Below are 17,406 nucleotides of genomic sequence, written 5' to 3'. Positions count from 1 at the left end.
CATCACTCAGGACGCGGATCCCAACGTGGCCGCTTCGCTGCTCACCCACATTGCAGGGAACGTTATCCTGCTCCCAGGTACTGCTCCTTCCAGCCGCAGCCTGGCTTCCCTCCTGCTCCTCCTCTGTAGAGCAGTGGCTTAGCAACCCCCTCCAAAGGGGAAACGCTACCGCCAGCAGTGACTTTCCAGGCTGCAGGAAGCGGGACCGGACCGCTCGCTCCAGGGATGCTGGCAGGCTGCGAGCAGAGCCACATCCATCACCGGAGAGGAGACGGGGCCGGGCCAAGCCCAGTGCTGTGGTCTCTGGCACATCCCATGGCAGCAGACCCCGCTCCCGCCACGCAGGCAGCATTCTTGTGGCAGGCTGCCGGTCCAGAGGAGATTCCAGCCTCCGATGGGAAGCTCTTGAAACAAAGCCCTCATTTTCCAGAGGCTGGGAAGCTCCCACGGAGCCGCCGGCCACCCTGACAGGTTGCTCCATCGCAGCTCTCCGGGATGTGGCTTAGGGATGCTACAGAGCCCCTGGATCCCACACATCGTCCTCTGCCTGCGGTATGGACCAGAAGCCTCACAAGGGCATAGGAACCACGCAGCTCATCCCATTGGACATTCAAGCTTGGATACCTATGGACTGTCAGAGGGGAGCAGCTTAGCCAAGGGGTAGCACGCTCAGAGGCTTGGATGGAATCAGCTGGGGAAGAAATAGTGATAAATCAATGCTTTCCTTTGCAAAACAGAGGTCTTAAACCACTTGTAAAGACGCTGGAAGACCTTTTCCCCCTCCTCTAGCATTGATCTAATGGAGGCCTTTCTCCACTGTGGCATGCACAGGGTTTGGCTGGGTATTGCTTGGCTGGCAAGGGAAGAAAGAGCCTCTGCGTCAGGGAACAAGGGTTTCCAAACAGAGCTCTAGCCTTGGGCTGGAGGTTGGCTTTAATTACACGTGTGCACGTGTCCTTTCTAAGGGTCACCCAGCTTGCTGCAGTGAGAACGCAGGAGCAGGCACTGAAACAGGCGATGCTATTGGTGTTGGGGGGGGGGCTCTGGAGAACATAAGAGGCCTCCTCTGCTCTGTTCACACAGCAGCCTCTTGAGCCGTGGAGCCTGTTGTCCACCCCAGCCCCTCCTGTCCCACTGTACCCCGTGCAGGGCAGCATCAGTGCAGCTCCATCTGCCAGCCAAAGGAAGGAGCTTTGGTTTGGGGTATTTTCCCTGTTATTGCTGCAGGATTGGGTTACCTGCATGCAGAAGAGCCGATTAAACAGGGAACTCGCACAGAACGGTGCATGTCTGCCTGGTGAGCCGATGAGAAGCCAGTTCCAGCTCCCAGGTCCTGCTGTTTCCAGCCCCAGTTGTGGCTGGGGTCGGGATAGGGGCCCCTCATCCATGACCTATCAGGAGCAGAGGGAGCAGGGAGCCATTTCCCACATCCTTGTGCCCCCCCCCCCAGCCTCACTGCATCCACCTCTTCTTGCTGGATCTCCTTTCCACAATGGACTGAAAGGAAAGGAACCCTGTTCTCTCCCACCTCCTGCTCTGTTCATCACCTCAGGACATTGTCTCCTGTTGATGCTCTGTACATCTCTCCCAGTCTCTGCTTTGTGTGGCCAACAGAGGAGCAGGTAAATGCAGGAGGCCTTTTCCCTTCCAGACATGCATCACCCCCTTGCCCTGCCCAGGATGAATAGAGCTCCCCATCACCAAGCTGGTACCTGCTCTACCCCAGGAGAAGAAACCCTCCCTCATTGATCAACTCTCTTCCCAGCATAGCATGAAAGAAAACTACACTTGTTTATAACCCAACTACAACCTAGAGGCCAGGAACCCTATTAACAGGCAGTACTCAACAGCAGGGACACTGGAGCCAACAAGATGAACGTTAGTGGGAGGGTAAATGGAGTCGCAAAAGGATGATGCTTTATTCCATACACAATTCATGCTCCAGACAAGCCCGGGCTGACAGCAACCTATTGCTCCAGAATAGCTGCTGCAACCCTCACCCAGGAGTCCCACCACCTGAGCATCCCATTGCCAGTATGGGAGCCTAAACCAAAGTGCATTCAGGCTTCAGCTGCAGAGGAGCAAAGGGCTGAAGCTCCCCCCTAACTCCAGGCATTTCTGTGCACCCAGCAGTTGAGCAGGACCCGAGCACACACGGTGCTTTGTGCAGCCACAACGTCCCTGTGAGCATTCACACACACGGGAGGGGGGGCACAATAAACACGTCAAGTTCAGCCCCATAGAGCAGACCCTCACAAAGCAGGGGGCACATCCAGCTCTGTTCAATCCGAGCTTCACATCCCACTGGTGACACTTTCCTGTCCCTCGGAACACCCAGCTGTCCCCAGTGAGGCAAGACTGGAGGTCATCTCCCAGCAAGAACAAAGCTTCTCAGCTGAGACTGAGCACTTCTGCAAGTGCTGGCAACCTAAACTAGAACTCGTTGTAACCATCAGTATTTGAACTGGTTTCGGATGTAAAGCACAGCCACAAAGCGCACAAACATCAGTGATTTCTTCTAAGCACGGGGCCGATTCAAGCAGCCTCAGATGCTTCTGGGCTTCTAGAAAGCCCTGCACGAGCATTCCCCACAGGTCACACTGCCCACATTGCAGGCTTCAATGGACTTGTCTCACCAGAGAGTAACCCAACAAACACAAGGACAGCAGAAGCACCCACCTGCAGCAGCCGACTGCAAGTCTTGCTTTTTACATGGCCTCAAAACACATCAGTTGCCAGTTCCCTGCTCTAGACAGATGCTACTAAAAGCCCATAAAGGAACCGAGCTTGGAAGATTCCAGTACATACATGGAGGAGCTCCTTGCATCTCTTCAGCCCTGCCTGATGCTTTGGTTAGTAACTACACAACACCCAGCAGCTAAGCACAATGCAAAGAGCCAGCCTTCGCCCCAACATCAAACTACCCCAGACACCAACTCTGAGCTGGGAGCAGCAGCTCTGACCTTACCTGCAGTGAGGATGCTGCTGCAGCCAGGGTCTGCGGCCAAAAGCACTGCAGGAAGAGCCCGCTGGTTATCAAACCTCACCTGGGGCCATTCCCACCCCTTGGCCATCCACTCATCACTTAGCACATCCACATGGGTGGGTAAATGACTTGGATCAAGATAACCTGGGGGCTGAAGCCAGGCCAAAGAGGGCAGTGATCCAGGAAGCTCCTCTCCTTGCACCCCGGAGATGGGAGGAAGGCAATCCCTGCAGACAGTACTGCCTGCTGCAGGGTCTTTGCTGCTTTCCCATCTTTGCATCAGTGTAAGCGAAAACGAGCTTCAGCTGCTCGGTGTACAACGGGGAGAGTGGGGAACAACTATGTAGATAAACTGGTGTAATCAAGCAGTAGTAATATGACAGTAGACCTTTCTATCTCCAACATTGTGGAACTAATACTTAAACCTTTACATCATCCCTTGCTAGGCAGCAGGGGGAAGATGCTCACAAGAAGGCGATGCACTGGGGCCCTGGATGTCAGCACCACATGGGATGAGTAGGGAACAATAAAAACAAGTCTCAAAGAAAAAAAGGCATTTTATTGAGGGGTTTCTTGTTCCAATCACAGGAGAGAGAAAACAGAAGCCATAATGTGTTTATATCAACCACAAGTTTAAAACAAAGTAGAGCAATCAAGTACAGATTTCTTCATCTAAATACACTGTGAGAAAGGCAAGCAGTGCTCTGATGCAGCAGGCGTTGCGCTCGTGCAAGAGGTTCCCAGGACACCAAGATCTTCTTGCTCTGCTCACACGCTTGTGCCTGCACTGAGGCACTTCATGTCTGCTCCTTACCAGCTTCCACATGCTCCATCACGATCCTATTTCGAGTATTTGCCCTTCAAGAGATAGTTTGTATGCACCTTGAGCTGGTCTCACATCTCTGACAGAGATGAGGCAAGCAAAGCCCTTAAATCTGAGCAGAGCTCTGCCAAGCACATCCAGCCCCTCGCCCCTTTTATTCCCAATGGGCATGTGTAGGGACTGGCCATGTTATGGGAGCAGGGATGCTGCCCACGGCCACACGAGCCTGTTCCCCTGCTGCCTCTGCTGATGTCCCACACATTGGTCTCCCCAGCACCCCTGCGCTGTCAGTCCCTCCCCATCACCTCACCCAAGCGCCTGCCTCCCTGTGGGATGCAACCAAAGCAAAGCACCCTGCACCACAGCAGTGGCAGGACACGGTGTTACCCCATGGTAACACAGCTCTGAGCCATGGGGCTCCCCTTGATCCCAGCCCTGCACAAGATGCCTGCATGGCTCTCGCATCCCCCAGACCTCTTCAGAGGCACGATGCTGCATGGCAAACATCTCCTGGCCCTGGCTCCCACAGCAAGGATGGACCACGGGGGAGCTGGAGGCTCAGACAACAGAAAGCATCTTCCCTTCCCCATGTCCAGAAGGTCTCAGCTGCATGGACACACAGGTATACACAGGATGCTGTTTCTGGCTCAGGGGCTCTGGCAGCATCACCCGTTGTCTGCGCACCAGGAGGGTACCCACAGCACTGTCCATCACCACGGGGTTTATGGACTCCTGTGAACTCAATAACCACCGGGTTTTGCCTGCTCATCTGCCACACTTCTCTACATGAACTATTTAAAGGTACATCAAAAGACTGTAAAGGCACCAGAAGGGCTTACACCACAATGGTACATGAAACACTCTCCTTTTAGTGCTGCTATTGATACCAAAAGCCTCTATGTACCAAAAGAGCCTGGAGGGAAGGGGAGCAATGCCTGGTTGACCCAATGCAGTTGCCAAGTTACGGAGCAATTTGTCAAGAGAACGGTAAAATCACTTTCCAGGTATCCCTGTGTCTGGAATACCACATCCCAACCTCCCCAGCAGCTCCAATTGGTTTCTCAAAGGCAAACACACACGGCGAGAGGGGCGTTTGAAGGAACTGATTGTTTCTGACCTGCTTGTGCAGAGGAAAGCACCAGTGGCATTAAGAAACTCCCACCCAATCCTTCCATGCTCTGTGCCAGAGGCCACGGCACCATCACTTCACCCAGTGCTGCATCCAAGGCTCGGCATAGGCTGGAAGGGGCTCCACGTGCATGGGACGTGATTTGGTCTTTGGTTGGCTGCTTCCTGCTGAAGTGTGTGTTTTCAATGCAGTGAATCAACAGCAGGTTGCCAGAGGTGGCCAAGAGGACACCCACCAGCAGCCCCAGCACAAGGGAAGGGTTGAGCATCCCTCATTCACACCCAGTTCCTCTTCAGCTGTGATGACTGCACCTCATCAATCTGTGATGTGGAAGCCCACGGTTTCTTTCTTTAATTCACTGATAAAGCATGTTATCTACAATGATTAATTTGCATCAAACAACTACTACAAGTGGTGGCCTAAGGGAGCCGAGTGGGACCTTCGACAGAGCTCACGTCCTAAATCCATCTCTGCTCGCTGTGAAACACAGCTCCGCAATACACTTGGCTCCTTCATGGAATCCTTCTATCATTGACTCCACGGCTCTGTTTATTCCCACATGGGGAACAAACAGCACGCCCCAGCTAAGGAACAATTGATTCACCAGCTTTGAGTGGGGCGGGTTGAAACCTCCAAAATGAGGGTTTGTTATTTCACTTAACTGCAATACAATAGGACTATCTCAGATGGCAAGAGATTCGTTCTCTTAAAGAGCAATTGTGATTGATGAGAACAGTGAATGGAAGGAGGACAGTAAAATTAATGTGGAGCAAGAGGGGTCTATGGAAAAGAGAACTGGTCCAATTAACAGAATAATGAATTTCAGCTTGGTCGATAAATGTAATCATTTGGATCCAATATTCCTTGTCTTTCATAAACTCTTTGACCTCATGCTAACATGACATTTTGATTAGGGGGGGGAAAAAAAACCCAAACCCAGAACGACACAAAGCCGAGCTGTCAGACATCAAACAGATAAAAAACCTGGAAACTGAGAGCTCCCACAGCAACTGCAAAGAGGTAAAGATGGAGACGATGCGTTTCCCATGGCGCTCCATAGGGACAAGCCCTGCTCCTTCTGCAACCCGGTGTTTTGCCACCAGCCTGAAGAAACTAGGAAAGCATCAGTGGTGAAGTCAGGGAGTGACACGAGCTCTCCTTGGCCACACGTGCCATGGAAGGTGATGTGGGGATGCTGAGCTGAACGTGGCTGCTGCTCCATCAGCACGGTGCCAGGCTCGGCCGGGTGCGGAGGCCAGCACAGGCACATCACAAGAGATGCTCGTCGGGGTGGGGGGCTCCCCAGTCCAGCTCTATCAAGGCATCACAAGGACCCCAGGGTTAAGGCTTAAACTAAGCAGGTTTAGACTACAATGGGGCTTTTTTACAGTGAGGACAATTAGCTACGAGGAGGTTTTATCAGAGGTCGTAACAGGTTGTCCACTATTAACTTTAATCGTGAGGATAATCGGGAGGCTCCGGTTCGAACAGGAGTTACTTTAGGGCGGTCCTGCAGCCACAAAGACAGTCACGAGGGTCCTTTCTGCAAGCGTGTCACCTCCTGACATAACCTGGCCCCGCTCTGCTTGCCCTCTTTACCTGGTAGCTGCTGCTTAAACGAACGGACGCATCCGCACAGCAGCAGGATGCTGGATGCTGCAGGCGTGAACCGCGCCTGGTGCACGTCACGCTCACGGAGGTGGGAGCCTGGGGTCAGCAAGGGAAGCTCCAAGGAGCATAAGGAGGGAGCAGGAGGGCTCGGCCAGGTCCAGGCAGCGGCTCCCCCATTGCCCATCACTTGAAGACAGACGGAAACGTCGGGCAATCGGGAGACTTCATCTTCTTCATGAACTTCTTGAACTCCTTGTTCTTCTTGTCCCACTTGTAGATGGCCGTCAGCAGGTACTGGGTCTTCACCTGGCGGCCCATGATGAGGAAGTAGTGGCCGAGGTTGTCCAGTTGATGGCAGGGACAGTCAGCCCCGTTCTTCAGGTACAGCACCAGCTTCTTCAGGTTCTTCTTCCGGATGGGGCCCAGCTTCAGCGCCTTCCTCTTGCGCGGGACGATCATCTTGTCCCCGTTCTCCTTCTTCACTTCCTTTATGGTCATCTTCAGAGCTGGAAAAGAAGCCAGAGAGAAGGGGAAAACCAATGACTCCTGAGCAGTTGACTGGCACAAAGCCTCTGCATCCCCCTGCTTCCCTCTCCCAGTGATGGCTTGACCTGCTGGCCACAAGTGGAGCCATCCCCATGGCCAGGTAAAACACCGATGGCCCTTCCCCAAAGCACGCCAAGGGCTTTTTATTTGAGAGGGAGACTTGCTCAAGCAGGGACATGCTCTTTGCTAGCAAAAAGCTGAGTAAACAAGGTGATTTCCCTGCTCTTTACGCATGGAGACTCTTGAAAGGGCCATTTAAAAGGTCAACCTGGCCTCTCAAGCATCTGTGTGCAGTCACTCCCAGCCCTTGGGTGGCTGTGGAACAGGTTTCCAAGCAGCGAACGTCTCCACATCGGAGCAGTGAAGCCCCAGCAAAGAGCAGTGCGGAGGCAGCCACGTGCCTGCCCCTTCCACCTACATCCTCCATGGAAAAATACTTTCCTCTTTGGGTTTCAGCGTTTTCCCCCAGTTAATTCCACTCAAATCCCGCTGTTCCTTCAGCCATGACCATGAAGAGGAATTCAGGGTACATGGGAGAAACGATGAAAATGTGTTGTGCATTAGAGCATCGCTTCTGCGCCATTTGGCTCTGCCTCGGGTTTGGGGAGAAGCACATGTGGCCAAAAAATTACTAACATATTTCCATCATCCGGGAGTTCACTTCATAGCTGCGGATGAATAGCGCTCGGAGAGGTGATGAATTGTCTGCTGTCCCCTCTCATCTGCCTCTCAGAGCCTGTGCAGCAGACAATGGGCGGCATCCTGTGGCTCTGGCAGGGAGATTGGTCCCTGCAGCATCGTTCCTTGAAGTCTTGTTCTGCTGGAACTGGGAGCAATGAACACACATTGCTCTCTGGGCAGCAGCTCTGCTCACCGTTCCAGACAGGAATGACAGCACAGTGACAGCCCTAAGGCAGCAGGATCACCCTCCTGCCCTCGGCCATGGAGCAATGGGATTTACCTGCCCGTGTGCCAAAAGCACCTGCTTGTGCTTGCCAAGAGCCCTCTCGTGTTGTGCTGCTCCTGTACAAGAAAACAGTCCAGGGCTGGAAACCTGAGCGAAGCTTTCACTGCATCTGTTTCCCAAATTGAGGGTGTTTAAGGAGCGGAAAGGACTCCAGCTTTAAGGAGCTAAAGACACTGAACCAGATCAGTTTGCAACAGAGCTGGAAAATGAAGCAAGTCGTTTTCAAGCAGCTCTAAGCTCCGTGACATTCATTGGGCAGCAGCAGCAGCAGCATCCTGCAATGTGAACCTCCATTTCTTTCTCCTTTCTGACTCCAAGCACAGCGGTTGGCAGAGCAGGAGGAATGGTTTAATACCAGTCATAAGGGACCCTTCCAAACTGGCTTGTTTGCAAATTGCTCTGCTCTGATCACTGCAAGTTTAGATCCTTGCTACTAAAGGAAGAAAACAATCTGGCAAAGGAGAAACCGCACAGCTCCAAGTACCACAGCCTATGGGGGACAAAGAGGGCCCTATGCTGCAGGAGCTGTTCCCTGTGCACAAGCCAGGGATGCCCATAATGTCCTTTCCAACCCAAACCATTCTGTGATGCTATGATAACAGAGGGAGTTTGCACAACCACCCAGGTAAAAGTCAGCCTGGCTCAAGGAATACCAGGTTTTGCTGGGGACTAAGCAGTCACACAAGCCAGAACAAGGGCATGATAACCACTGCTCAGCTCTCACCCATTGCCAGTGACCTGGCTCCCGGCCCCGCTATTCAGGCCACATTCCCCAAGCTCAGGCCTGCTTTATGGGCACAACAGTCAGTGCAGCAGGGCTGGACCCGCAGCTCTGGCATCCTCCTGCCCATCAGCCCGAGGGCACGTTCATTCCTTGCACACCCAGCTCAGGAGCTCATCCACCACGGCAGCGGGAGGCAGCCCCTTGGCTCCCTAAGGCACAAAGGGCTTGGCGTGGGGAGCATCATGCGCCTCGCCTGGCATCCCCCCGGACCTGGGAACGCCGCCGCCAGCAGTGGGGAAGGCTCAGGCAGGATGGATCCAGACCTGGCTCCAGGATGCAAGGGAGCTGCCAAAGCAAACAGCTTCCTCCTGGCGAGCCCCAGCCCTGTGCTACACCGGGTCTGGTCAGTGCTGAGCAGAAGAGCAGGGATTGCCTCCGAGAGGTCAGGATGCATTTGCTCGCACAGATTCAATCCTCAGCCATGGATACCAGCTGCAAGACATTGAGGTGCTGGAGCGGGGCCAGAGAGGGGCAATGGAGCTGGTGCAGGGCCTGGAGCACAAGTGTGATGGGGAACGGCTGAGGGACCTGGGGGGTTCAGATGGAGAAGAGAAGGTGATGACCTTAAAGGTCTTTATCAATCTGGTTGATTCTGATTCCAGGGGTGGCTGCTCCATCACCAGCCACAGCTCCCACTGGCAGGGATACAACCCCTTAGACCAAGCCAGGAACGGGGCCCCAGTGACAAACAGCTCCTATGAGATGGTACCAGAGCTCTGTTATCCCTAATGCAGAGAGAACAGGGAGCACTGGAGGTATAAAAATGTCCCTTTTTATCCCTGCTAATACAAGTCTGTGTGTATGAAAGTGTTTGCTCGCTCGGACTCAAATTACTCTTGGCAGCAGCAGCACCAAAGGCCCCGCAGAGCTTTGGTTGGGGTCCAGCCTGACAAAGCACAACTCGTGTTTCCTCACTTGGAACAATTCCTATCAACCTCCCTCCAGCTCCCGCTTCCCAGCGTGGGCAAAGAGGAATCCCAGGCAAACCGGGCACACTGTGTGAGTGCTGCCGACCCCAACCCCAGCACTCGGGTGCCCTCTCCACACCCCCAAGGGATGCCCCGTACCGAGGCACCCCACTCATTGCCATTGCAGGCACCAGCCCCTCTTCATCATCACGCTGCAGCCTGGGATCATCCCTGCTGCTGCTCTCCTGCCTGCATAGGCAGGGGCCCCATTCCAGCACCTCAGGGGCAGGGGAGGGAAGACGAGAGAAGGGAAAGCTCTGCTGCTCCTTCAGCCTCGCTGCTCCTTCCTTTAGAAATCACTCAGAAGGAGGAAACCTGCCAGAAGACACATTAGGGCTGTAACGGGAGAAGGCTGCAGGCAAGGAGCTGTCAGTCAGGGGGAAAAACAAACAGCGTGTATTGATTGCACTGCAGTCCCCCGTGCAGCGAGAGCCCTCGAGCAGGATCCCCCCCGGACCCCAGAGAAAGGGCAGAAACAATAAATAACATCACTAAGAGAAACAGAGAGAGGAATGAAGCCAGGGCCAGCCCAGCACAAGGAGGGAGGAACAAGCCCTGGCTGCAGCACACGGAGGCTGGGGGATGCGGGGCATGGGAGGGCGATCGCATCTTCAGCCTGCATCCCCCCCGGGCTGCACCAAAAGCTCAGCTCCAGTTAGCCCAGTGCCCCCAAACTGGTCCTTCCAGTGTCTGAAGGGGGCTACAAGGATGCTGGGGATGGGGTCTTCATCAGGGACTGGAGGGATGGGACAAGGGGTGATGGGTTCAGACTGAAACAGGGGGAGTTCAGGTTGGAGATAAGCTCTTTAGTGTGAGGATGCTGCCTCAGCAGCTCATCCAAGGCTCTGTCCTGGTCCCTTTTCCTCCCAGTCTCCCTATGCTCACAGCTGGATGCTCTCTTCCTTCGCTGTCCTCCAGACCAGCATCCCTCCCAGAGCTGTTACGCAGCCACCTCTCACCCTGGTAGACCCATGGTGGACAAAGTGCTCCTCGTGTCCCATCTGTAACTGGGAGAGAAGTGCAACCCCACAATAACACCGCTGCAGGGACCAGCGCAGCACACGTTAGTTTAAACATTTACTGTACACGTCTGGCTCTGGTGAGGGTCTGTAACCTGTCAACTGCCAGCGTTTGCCTTGGTGGAGGATGTGCAGGAGAAATCTCAGTTTATTCTAGTGCCAGATAAATAGCTCTCAGTGAGAAATCACCCCATGACAGCGACTAAACAAAGATCCGAGGGCCACGCACTGGGCTTTGCATCCTGAAGTCAATGCTGGGGCATCCCCAGGAGCATCCTGCACTGCCTTCCCTCACAGGGAAGACCTGCAGCACATCTCCTCACTTGCTCCAGCTGCGCACATCTGGAGGCAGCTCTACCCACACCCAGGACCCTCCTGGATGGGAGGAAAACCACAGTGACAGAAGGAGGAATGCAATGAAACCTCCATCAGTGAAAACCCACGCGAGCAGGTCTGGTGGCAGGGAGGAGCTGGGTGACAACAGCATATCCAAGCCACAACCAAGTCTTCCATCGTGAAGGCAGAGCGAGCGCTCTCCCCTCTATTTGCTGCTCCTGGTACCCGGTAACCCTATATCTGCCCACTGCTTGCCAAGAAACGTTTCCATCCTCTGGTTGCTGTCACCACAATGTTTCCCCATAACCAACACGCTCTGTGGGCAATTCAGCATCTCCGAGGCCATGAATTCCTCTGGTTTGGCCCCTGTTCCCTGTTGTGTAACTGGCCCGAAGCTCGAGGAGGGTATTTAGCAGCAGAGGCTGATGCCAAGCATGGGGTTGAACTCGTATTGCACTTGCCCAACAGTGGGGCACCACCTCAGCTTGCTCCTTGTGTGGGGAGGCACAAGGTAGGGCAGTGACCCATCAGCAGCGGAGGTCCCCAGGTCTGCTGGGGACCCCATCCAGGAGCACGGAGCTGCCTCCAGTCTCTCCCCAGGGATGCAATGGGGCAGCTCCTGTTCCCCCCATCTCCTGCTCAGCCCCACGGTGGGGTGAAAAGCAAACCCCATTCCCAGCCACCGAGCTCACGCATCCATCACCCAGCACATTCCTGGGAGCTCTTACATGGGTGTTCCCGTCGATGCTTTGATCTGTTAGGAAAAGCCCCGGCTGAACTCGGGGCTCCCGGCATTCCAAACCCGCAGGAGAGCAGACTTCATTTCCAGCAGCGAGGGGAACGCGCCGGCCCGCAGAGCACGTTTGGGTCTGCACAGCGCGCTCCGGCGCAGGGCATATCCAAGTGCTAATCCCCAAGGAATGCACACCTTGTTCAATATGCCTTTAACAACCTTCCGGGAAAGCTACATAGCCCAGAAAGGATGCCAAAACCAGCTCATTCTGGGTTTGATCTCGGAAAGCCAACCACTGTCCCTGCGATGCTTTTGCTTTTACCTGAAGTTCTGTTTACCTACAACTGTCTGACTCACTCTCACAACACGCTTAAGACGCAGCTTTCGAGTAGCTCTGCGTTCTTTAAGCGTGGCTTCGGGTGTTTTACACCTAGGTTTGACATTGGATAAAGAGAAACCGAGCCGTAACAGCCTGGAGGAAGCTGCTTTACCCCTCCAAGCAAGCAGAATGAGAGCCCATGCTACCCATCACTCCTGCAAGCATATAGCAGCAGGGTTAAGTTACAAACCCCACTGAGCCCACCAAAGAACAGGCACTGCCGCTTCTGCCCCATCCCCAGACCCACACCACTCAGTTCCCTGCTTGCAGCAGGGGCCCCACAGCATCCCTGCATCAGCGCATGACCCCACACTGGGGCAGGGTGGGATGCTCAGCACTGCAGGTGGGTGATGGAGGAACACAAGCGCCGGGCCCCACTGTCCCCATCCTTGGGTGCACTGGGCTGCAGGAGCCGGACACATCCTGGACGTGTCCAGTCCTGTCCCATCCGCCACTGATGCGCGCCGACACTGACATCTAGAGGCACGCTGGCCTCGGGGAAGGACAGTGCTGCCTGCAGGCACGGCCACATCGCTGGTCCCAACACGCAGGGACACAGCGGTCCAGCACCCAGCCGCAGCATCCCTCCGGTGCCCCCAGCATCCCTCCTTACCGAACTCGCTGGCACACAGATGCTCCACGATGGCCTCCGACTTCATCTCGTTGTCACAAGGGGGACACACGGTCGTTCCTGGCAAGAGGAGAGCAGAGGTGGTGAGGAGCTGGCTCAAGGCACCGGCTGCACCGTGCTGCGATACCGCTGCCCTCCAGCCTGCCGTGGGGTGCCAGCCCCACAGAGCAGCACCCTGCTGAGGGTCAGGAGAGCCTCCTGCCAGCCCCTTTCCAGCATCGCCATGGCCAGGCACAGGCAGTGCCAAGAGCGAGGGCAGGGCTGGCAAGGAGAGGGGTGTTGAGGGCCCGGCACTCGGCTGAGGGCAGCCGCTCGCCATGGGGCATGGCCCACAGCCCGCTCACGCTCCCTCCTCGCACTGTGCCAAGCAGGCACACGGTGCCCAAGCCCTGCCCGGCAGCAGGATGGTGCCCTCGTGCTGAGGGGCTGCCCCAGAGCCGGGCAGGGAGGTCAGGATTGGCTCCCCCTTAGTGCTGGGGACTGCCACATGGCAAGCCCATAGAGCAGCACCGGTTGGTGATGGACCCACAGCTCTCACACCCTGCTTTAGAAGCTCCTCCAGCACAACCCCAGGAGCAGACATCTTCCTGTTTGTGTTTTGAGCCCGGCTACACCCTACAGCCCCATGGCTCCAGCGGAGCAGAGCCTCCACATCATCCCCTTGGGATGATGGTTTCCAGCCCAGGAGGTTTCATTGGGATCACATCACCCAGACACTGAGATCCGTTTCCAGGCTCCCATCTCCAAGTGGAGCAGAGACCACCCAGAGGCACGGATCTGTGAGGCTGAGTTGGCTGAGCCAGGGAGATGCTGCTCCTGGTCCAGCAGGACGAGGGCTCATTCCCACACAAGGGAGTTATTCTTGGGGCTGAAACATCTGCAGGTCCCTGCGTGCAGACGGAGCGCTCGCCCCATCCAGCAGAACCCACAGCGCTGCTGGACCAGACACCGGAGCGCTCTCCCAGAGGGAGGGTGCCGAGCCACGACCCATGCCACCTACAGAGCAGAGCCTCCCCAGCCACAGCTGCCCCCCGGGGTTTCAGGCGAGACATTTGTTTTCTGTGGCTTGTTCTTCCCCTCTTGCCTCCCTCCCAACGGGTCCTGTGCCAAATGCTAATTCCTGGGGTCATGCACCACGTCTTTATTAATCACACATGCAGAGCAACCGGCCCTCCAATAGCCCCAGTGTCTGCAGGCCCCAAAAGCTGGTGTCTCCATCCCTAAGAGCCGCCTGTCTCCGGGGGAAATGCCTTTTCCACGACCCTAATGTCACGTTCACGCGTCCCAACCCAGAGAGACGGAGGCAGGAGCCAGACTTCGGGGATGTGATGACGTCCCCAACGCTCTATTTTTAACATCAGCATCAGGATGCTTCCCCCTCCCTCCCAGGCTGCACATTGGATGAGAGGGGATGCTACAGTGCCTGCTGCAGTGCCAGGAGTTAGCGACCGTGCTGGGGACCACCCTTAGGAACAGACAGGTACCTGCCAGCATCAGCTCATCCCCACACATCCCATTGTGCAAAGCACTTCCATGTGCCTCAGCAGCCAAAGGGCGCATTAGGACAGGGGCTGAGCCCACACGGGCCAGACAGACAACGCGCTGCGCCCGCCCTAAGAGCTTTCCAGGCAACCAAAGGAATGAAATGGGAATAAATTGGAAACTCGGAGTCATTGTTCCCTGGTGGAACACGGGCTTTGCTCCAGCAGCCCCAGGAGGGCTCTGGCACCACGGGATCCCACCGTGCTGCAGCAGGGCCAGCAGCCACCCATAGGGCAGCGCATCCCTCCCCTTCCCACAAACACGGCTGCCAGCCACGTCCTGCCAAAGCTCTGCTCCCCATGGACAAACCTCTTCCCTGTGGATGCCCCAGCAGCAGCCTCCGCCACGCACGCATCCCACTGCCGCATCCCTGCTGGGCCGGGGGCTGCCATGGTACCCAGCGCTCGCCATGGCAGGGATGCGCCTGCAGGGCTCACGGGGACACTGCCCCACACCAAGGGGAAGGGAAACGCTTCCCTCCTATGGGACACCCCATCACACCAAGGTCAGGAGCACAGCCACCTCCTGCCAGTGACACCTCTACTCCTAGCACAGCCTTCGCCTGCTTCTTCCCTGCTGACCGTTTTCTACTGCCTGGCTTTAGAGCCAGCTTACTCCAGGGGCAGGGGAAGGAATGTGTAATACTATATTAATCTGCAACTCCCCTGATGCATCCTGCGGGCCTGCAGGCTTTACCGCCCCGTGCTTAAGGAGAAAGGAATTCTGCAGGTCAGCTCTTTGAGAGGCAGGAACAAATTCCAATTTCGAGGTGTTAATGGGGGGGGAAAACACAGTGAAAGGGCTCGTTCTTACGAGTGCCCAGAGAGAAGGGGGGACACTGCTGGGTTCTGACCCTCTTGGGATCAACAGGAAACACAGCCCAGTGCTCAAGACCAAAGGGGTCCCACCTGAGCGTCCCACCTCAATGGTGCCATCAAGACAGGTGATCAGTAAGTTAAACCACACAAGGAAAAGCTTTGCAGATGCTGCTTATTTAGAAGCCTGTTCCCAGGTCTTGGGTGATTAATGCAGACATGAACGACCTGCAAACAGCTCAGACACTGTTTTGGACCTTGGAAGGGGGGCAGCTCTTCAGCAAGCTCAGATCTGGCTGCCCAAGGAGCAGCTTGGCTGCAAGCCCTAGGGAATAAAAGTGACCTTTGCACCCGCAGCACAGGACACGGCTGTGGTCTTGACCAAGGGTCTAGGTTCACACGGGACAGATGAATTTAGAGCCTTCCTGGAAAACAAAGAGCTTCCTCCAGCCATGGCGTTAGCGAGCACAAGCCATGGCAAGGAGGCCAGCGTGGGTGCCGCCGGGGGGAGAGGATGGATCCAAAGGGAGCAGCCAAACCTCAGCCCCGGCACGGGCACACTCATCTCACCCCTTTGCCTCCACATGCCCCTGTCGAGACACAACAGGTTGCTCCCCTTCTGTTCCATGACTCTGAAGGATGAGTCCCGCTGGGATGAGCAGGATAACCCCTGCGGGCTGGGGGAGCCCAGCCCAACGTGAAGCCTTTGTCTGGGATGGTAACTGCACACAAGTGGTCACTGCAAAGGGCCACGTCCCCTCCAGATGAACTCCGAACACAGCACAGAAGCCACAGGAGTTGCTCAGCCCCATGAGTGGGTCCCCCCCCTCCATCCCCTGCAAGTGAAAGCAGGAATGCCCATCCCTTCCAATGGGGCTCCGGACACGGGGAAGCATCGCCCTCTGCAAACATCCCTCCCTGAGCGCTCCGATGCGGAATGCCGGAGCGGCACCGGGATAATCAGTTACTGTGAGTTTTGAGCAGCAAGCTGCACTCATTGCAACTCGCACAAACAAGGCAGGCTGGCACTCAACAGCCCTGCCACACACATGGCAGCAAACAAGAACCACGTCCCCTTTCCCCAGCCCCTTCTTCTCTCGCCCCCGGGGCTGCTCAGGAAGCAGGGATCGCTCAACACTGTGCCGGTGTTACTGTCACTACTGACCCTGGTCAGGCAGTGTTTTTGGGACAACGGGGACACATCGCACATCCTTGTGCTGCCAACAACAGCAGGAGTCCAGCTCGGGAGAGAAACCACTGCCAGGGCAGAGCAGCACCTGAGGATGGAGGGTCAGAGCCCTGGTCCATCATGGGGACCAGAGCGGCCACAAACCCCCCGTGCCCCTGCACCATCTGCCTCAGGGCCTGGCTCTGGGATAGAGGGATCCTGCCCTCCTCCCTCATGGGCCGCAGGACCAGAGTTCAAGTGAGTCTCCTCCTGCCCCAAGACCCTTTTAGTCCTGCACAGCCCCTCCTGGACCAGCACTTGCCCCATCCACCCAGAGACAAGCACCAGGAGCAGGGCTGCAGCACCGCTCACACCTTACCTTTGGGCCTGGAGACCTCGGTGGCATTGGGGGCTGTCATGGCAATGCAGACATCATCCTGGGGGAACTGGTCACACTTGAGCATCTCGGGCCAGAAGAAGCCAAAGAACTGCATGACGGGCTCGCAGGAGTCACGCACGGCCTCGCAGAGCCAGCGGCACGGGTACACCGGCCGGTCCAGGCAGACGGGGGCAAAAAGGGAGCAGAGGAAGACCTGGGTGCCCATGTGGCAGTTCTTATTGAGCAGCGGCACCCAGCTGCTCGCCTGATGCTTCACCTCGGCCATGGTCTCGTGGTCCAGCAGGTTGGGCAGCACCATCTTATCGTAGCCCACGCTGTGGCACAGCCGCAGGTCTGCGGGGATGGCCACGCACTGGTGGGGCTTGGCATAGAACCGCCCGCCGGGGTAGGGGCCCAGGTCGGACTGGTAGCTGACATAGTCGTACTCGCTCCCCCCGCCGCACGCCACCAGCCCGGCGGCCACCGACACCAGCGCCCGCAGCGCGGCGCCCCGCACGCCGCCCATCGCCGCCACGGTAAACCCCGACGGCGCCGCCCGCTGCCGGGGCCCCTCCGCTGCGCCCTGCCCG

General features: G+C 56.2%; 1 protein-coding gene across 1 annotated transcript; it reads right to left on the bottom strand.

Moving 5' to 3' along the window:
• Positions 1-6,166: 6,166 nt before the first annotated feature.
• Positions 6,167-17,367, bottom strand: SFRP1 (secreted frizzled related protein 1). The gene is made up of 3 exons (XM_061472505.1): positions 16,817-17,367; positions 12,895-12,972; positions 6,167-7,055 (listed from the first exon to the last, which is right to left on the bottom strand). Exons 1-3 carry the CDS (start codon positions 17,340-17,342, stop codon positions 6,733-6,735), a joined length of 927 nt encoding a protein of 308 aa, XP_061328489.1. The 5' UTR covers positions 17,343-17,367; the 3' UTR covers positions 6,167-6,732.
• Between the last annotated feature and the right edge of the window lie 39 nt (positions 17,368-17,406).

This window comes from Pezoporus flaviventris, unplaced genomic scaffold (assembly GCF_033815535.1).
Source record: "Pezoporus flaviventris isolate CSIRO_AGI_PZ_B2104156 unplaced genomic scaffold, CSIRO_AGI_Pfla_v1 ptg000071l, whole genome shotgun sequence".
Classification (NCBI taxonomy): Eukaryota; Metazoa; Chordata; class Aves; order Psittaciformes; family Psittacidae; genus Pezoporus; species Pezoporus flaviventris.
Note: the sequence above shows the minus strand (reverse complement) of the source record. Positions and strands in the feature narration are given on the sequence as shown.

Excerpts from the sequence above, each read along its gene's own strand:
- SFRP1 (XM_061472505.1), bottom strand. The coding sequence starts at position 17,342 with ATGGGCGGCGTGCGGGGCGCCGCGCTGCGGGCGCTGGTGTCGGTGGCC. Across the intron at positions 12,973-16,816 it reads CGAGGTCTCCAGGCCCAAAG|GAACGACCGTGTGTCCCCCT; the intron begins GTAAGGTGTGAG and ends TCCTCTTGCCAG. Across the intron at positions 7,056-12,894 it reads TCTGTGTGCCAGCGAGTTCG|CTCTGAAGATGACCATAAAG; the intron begins GTAAGGAGGGAT and ends CTTCTTTTCCAG.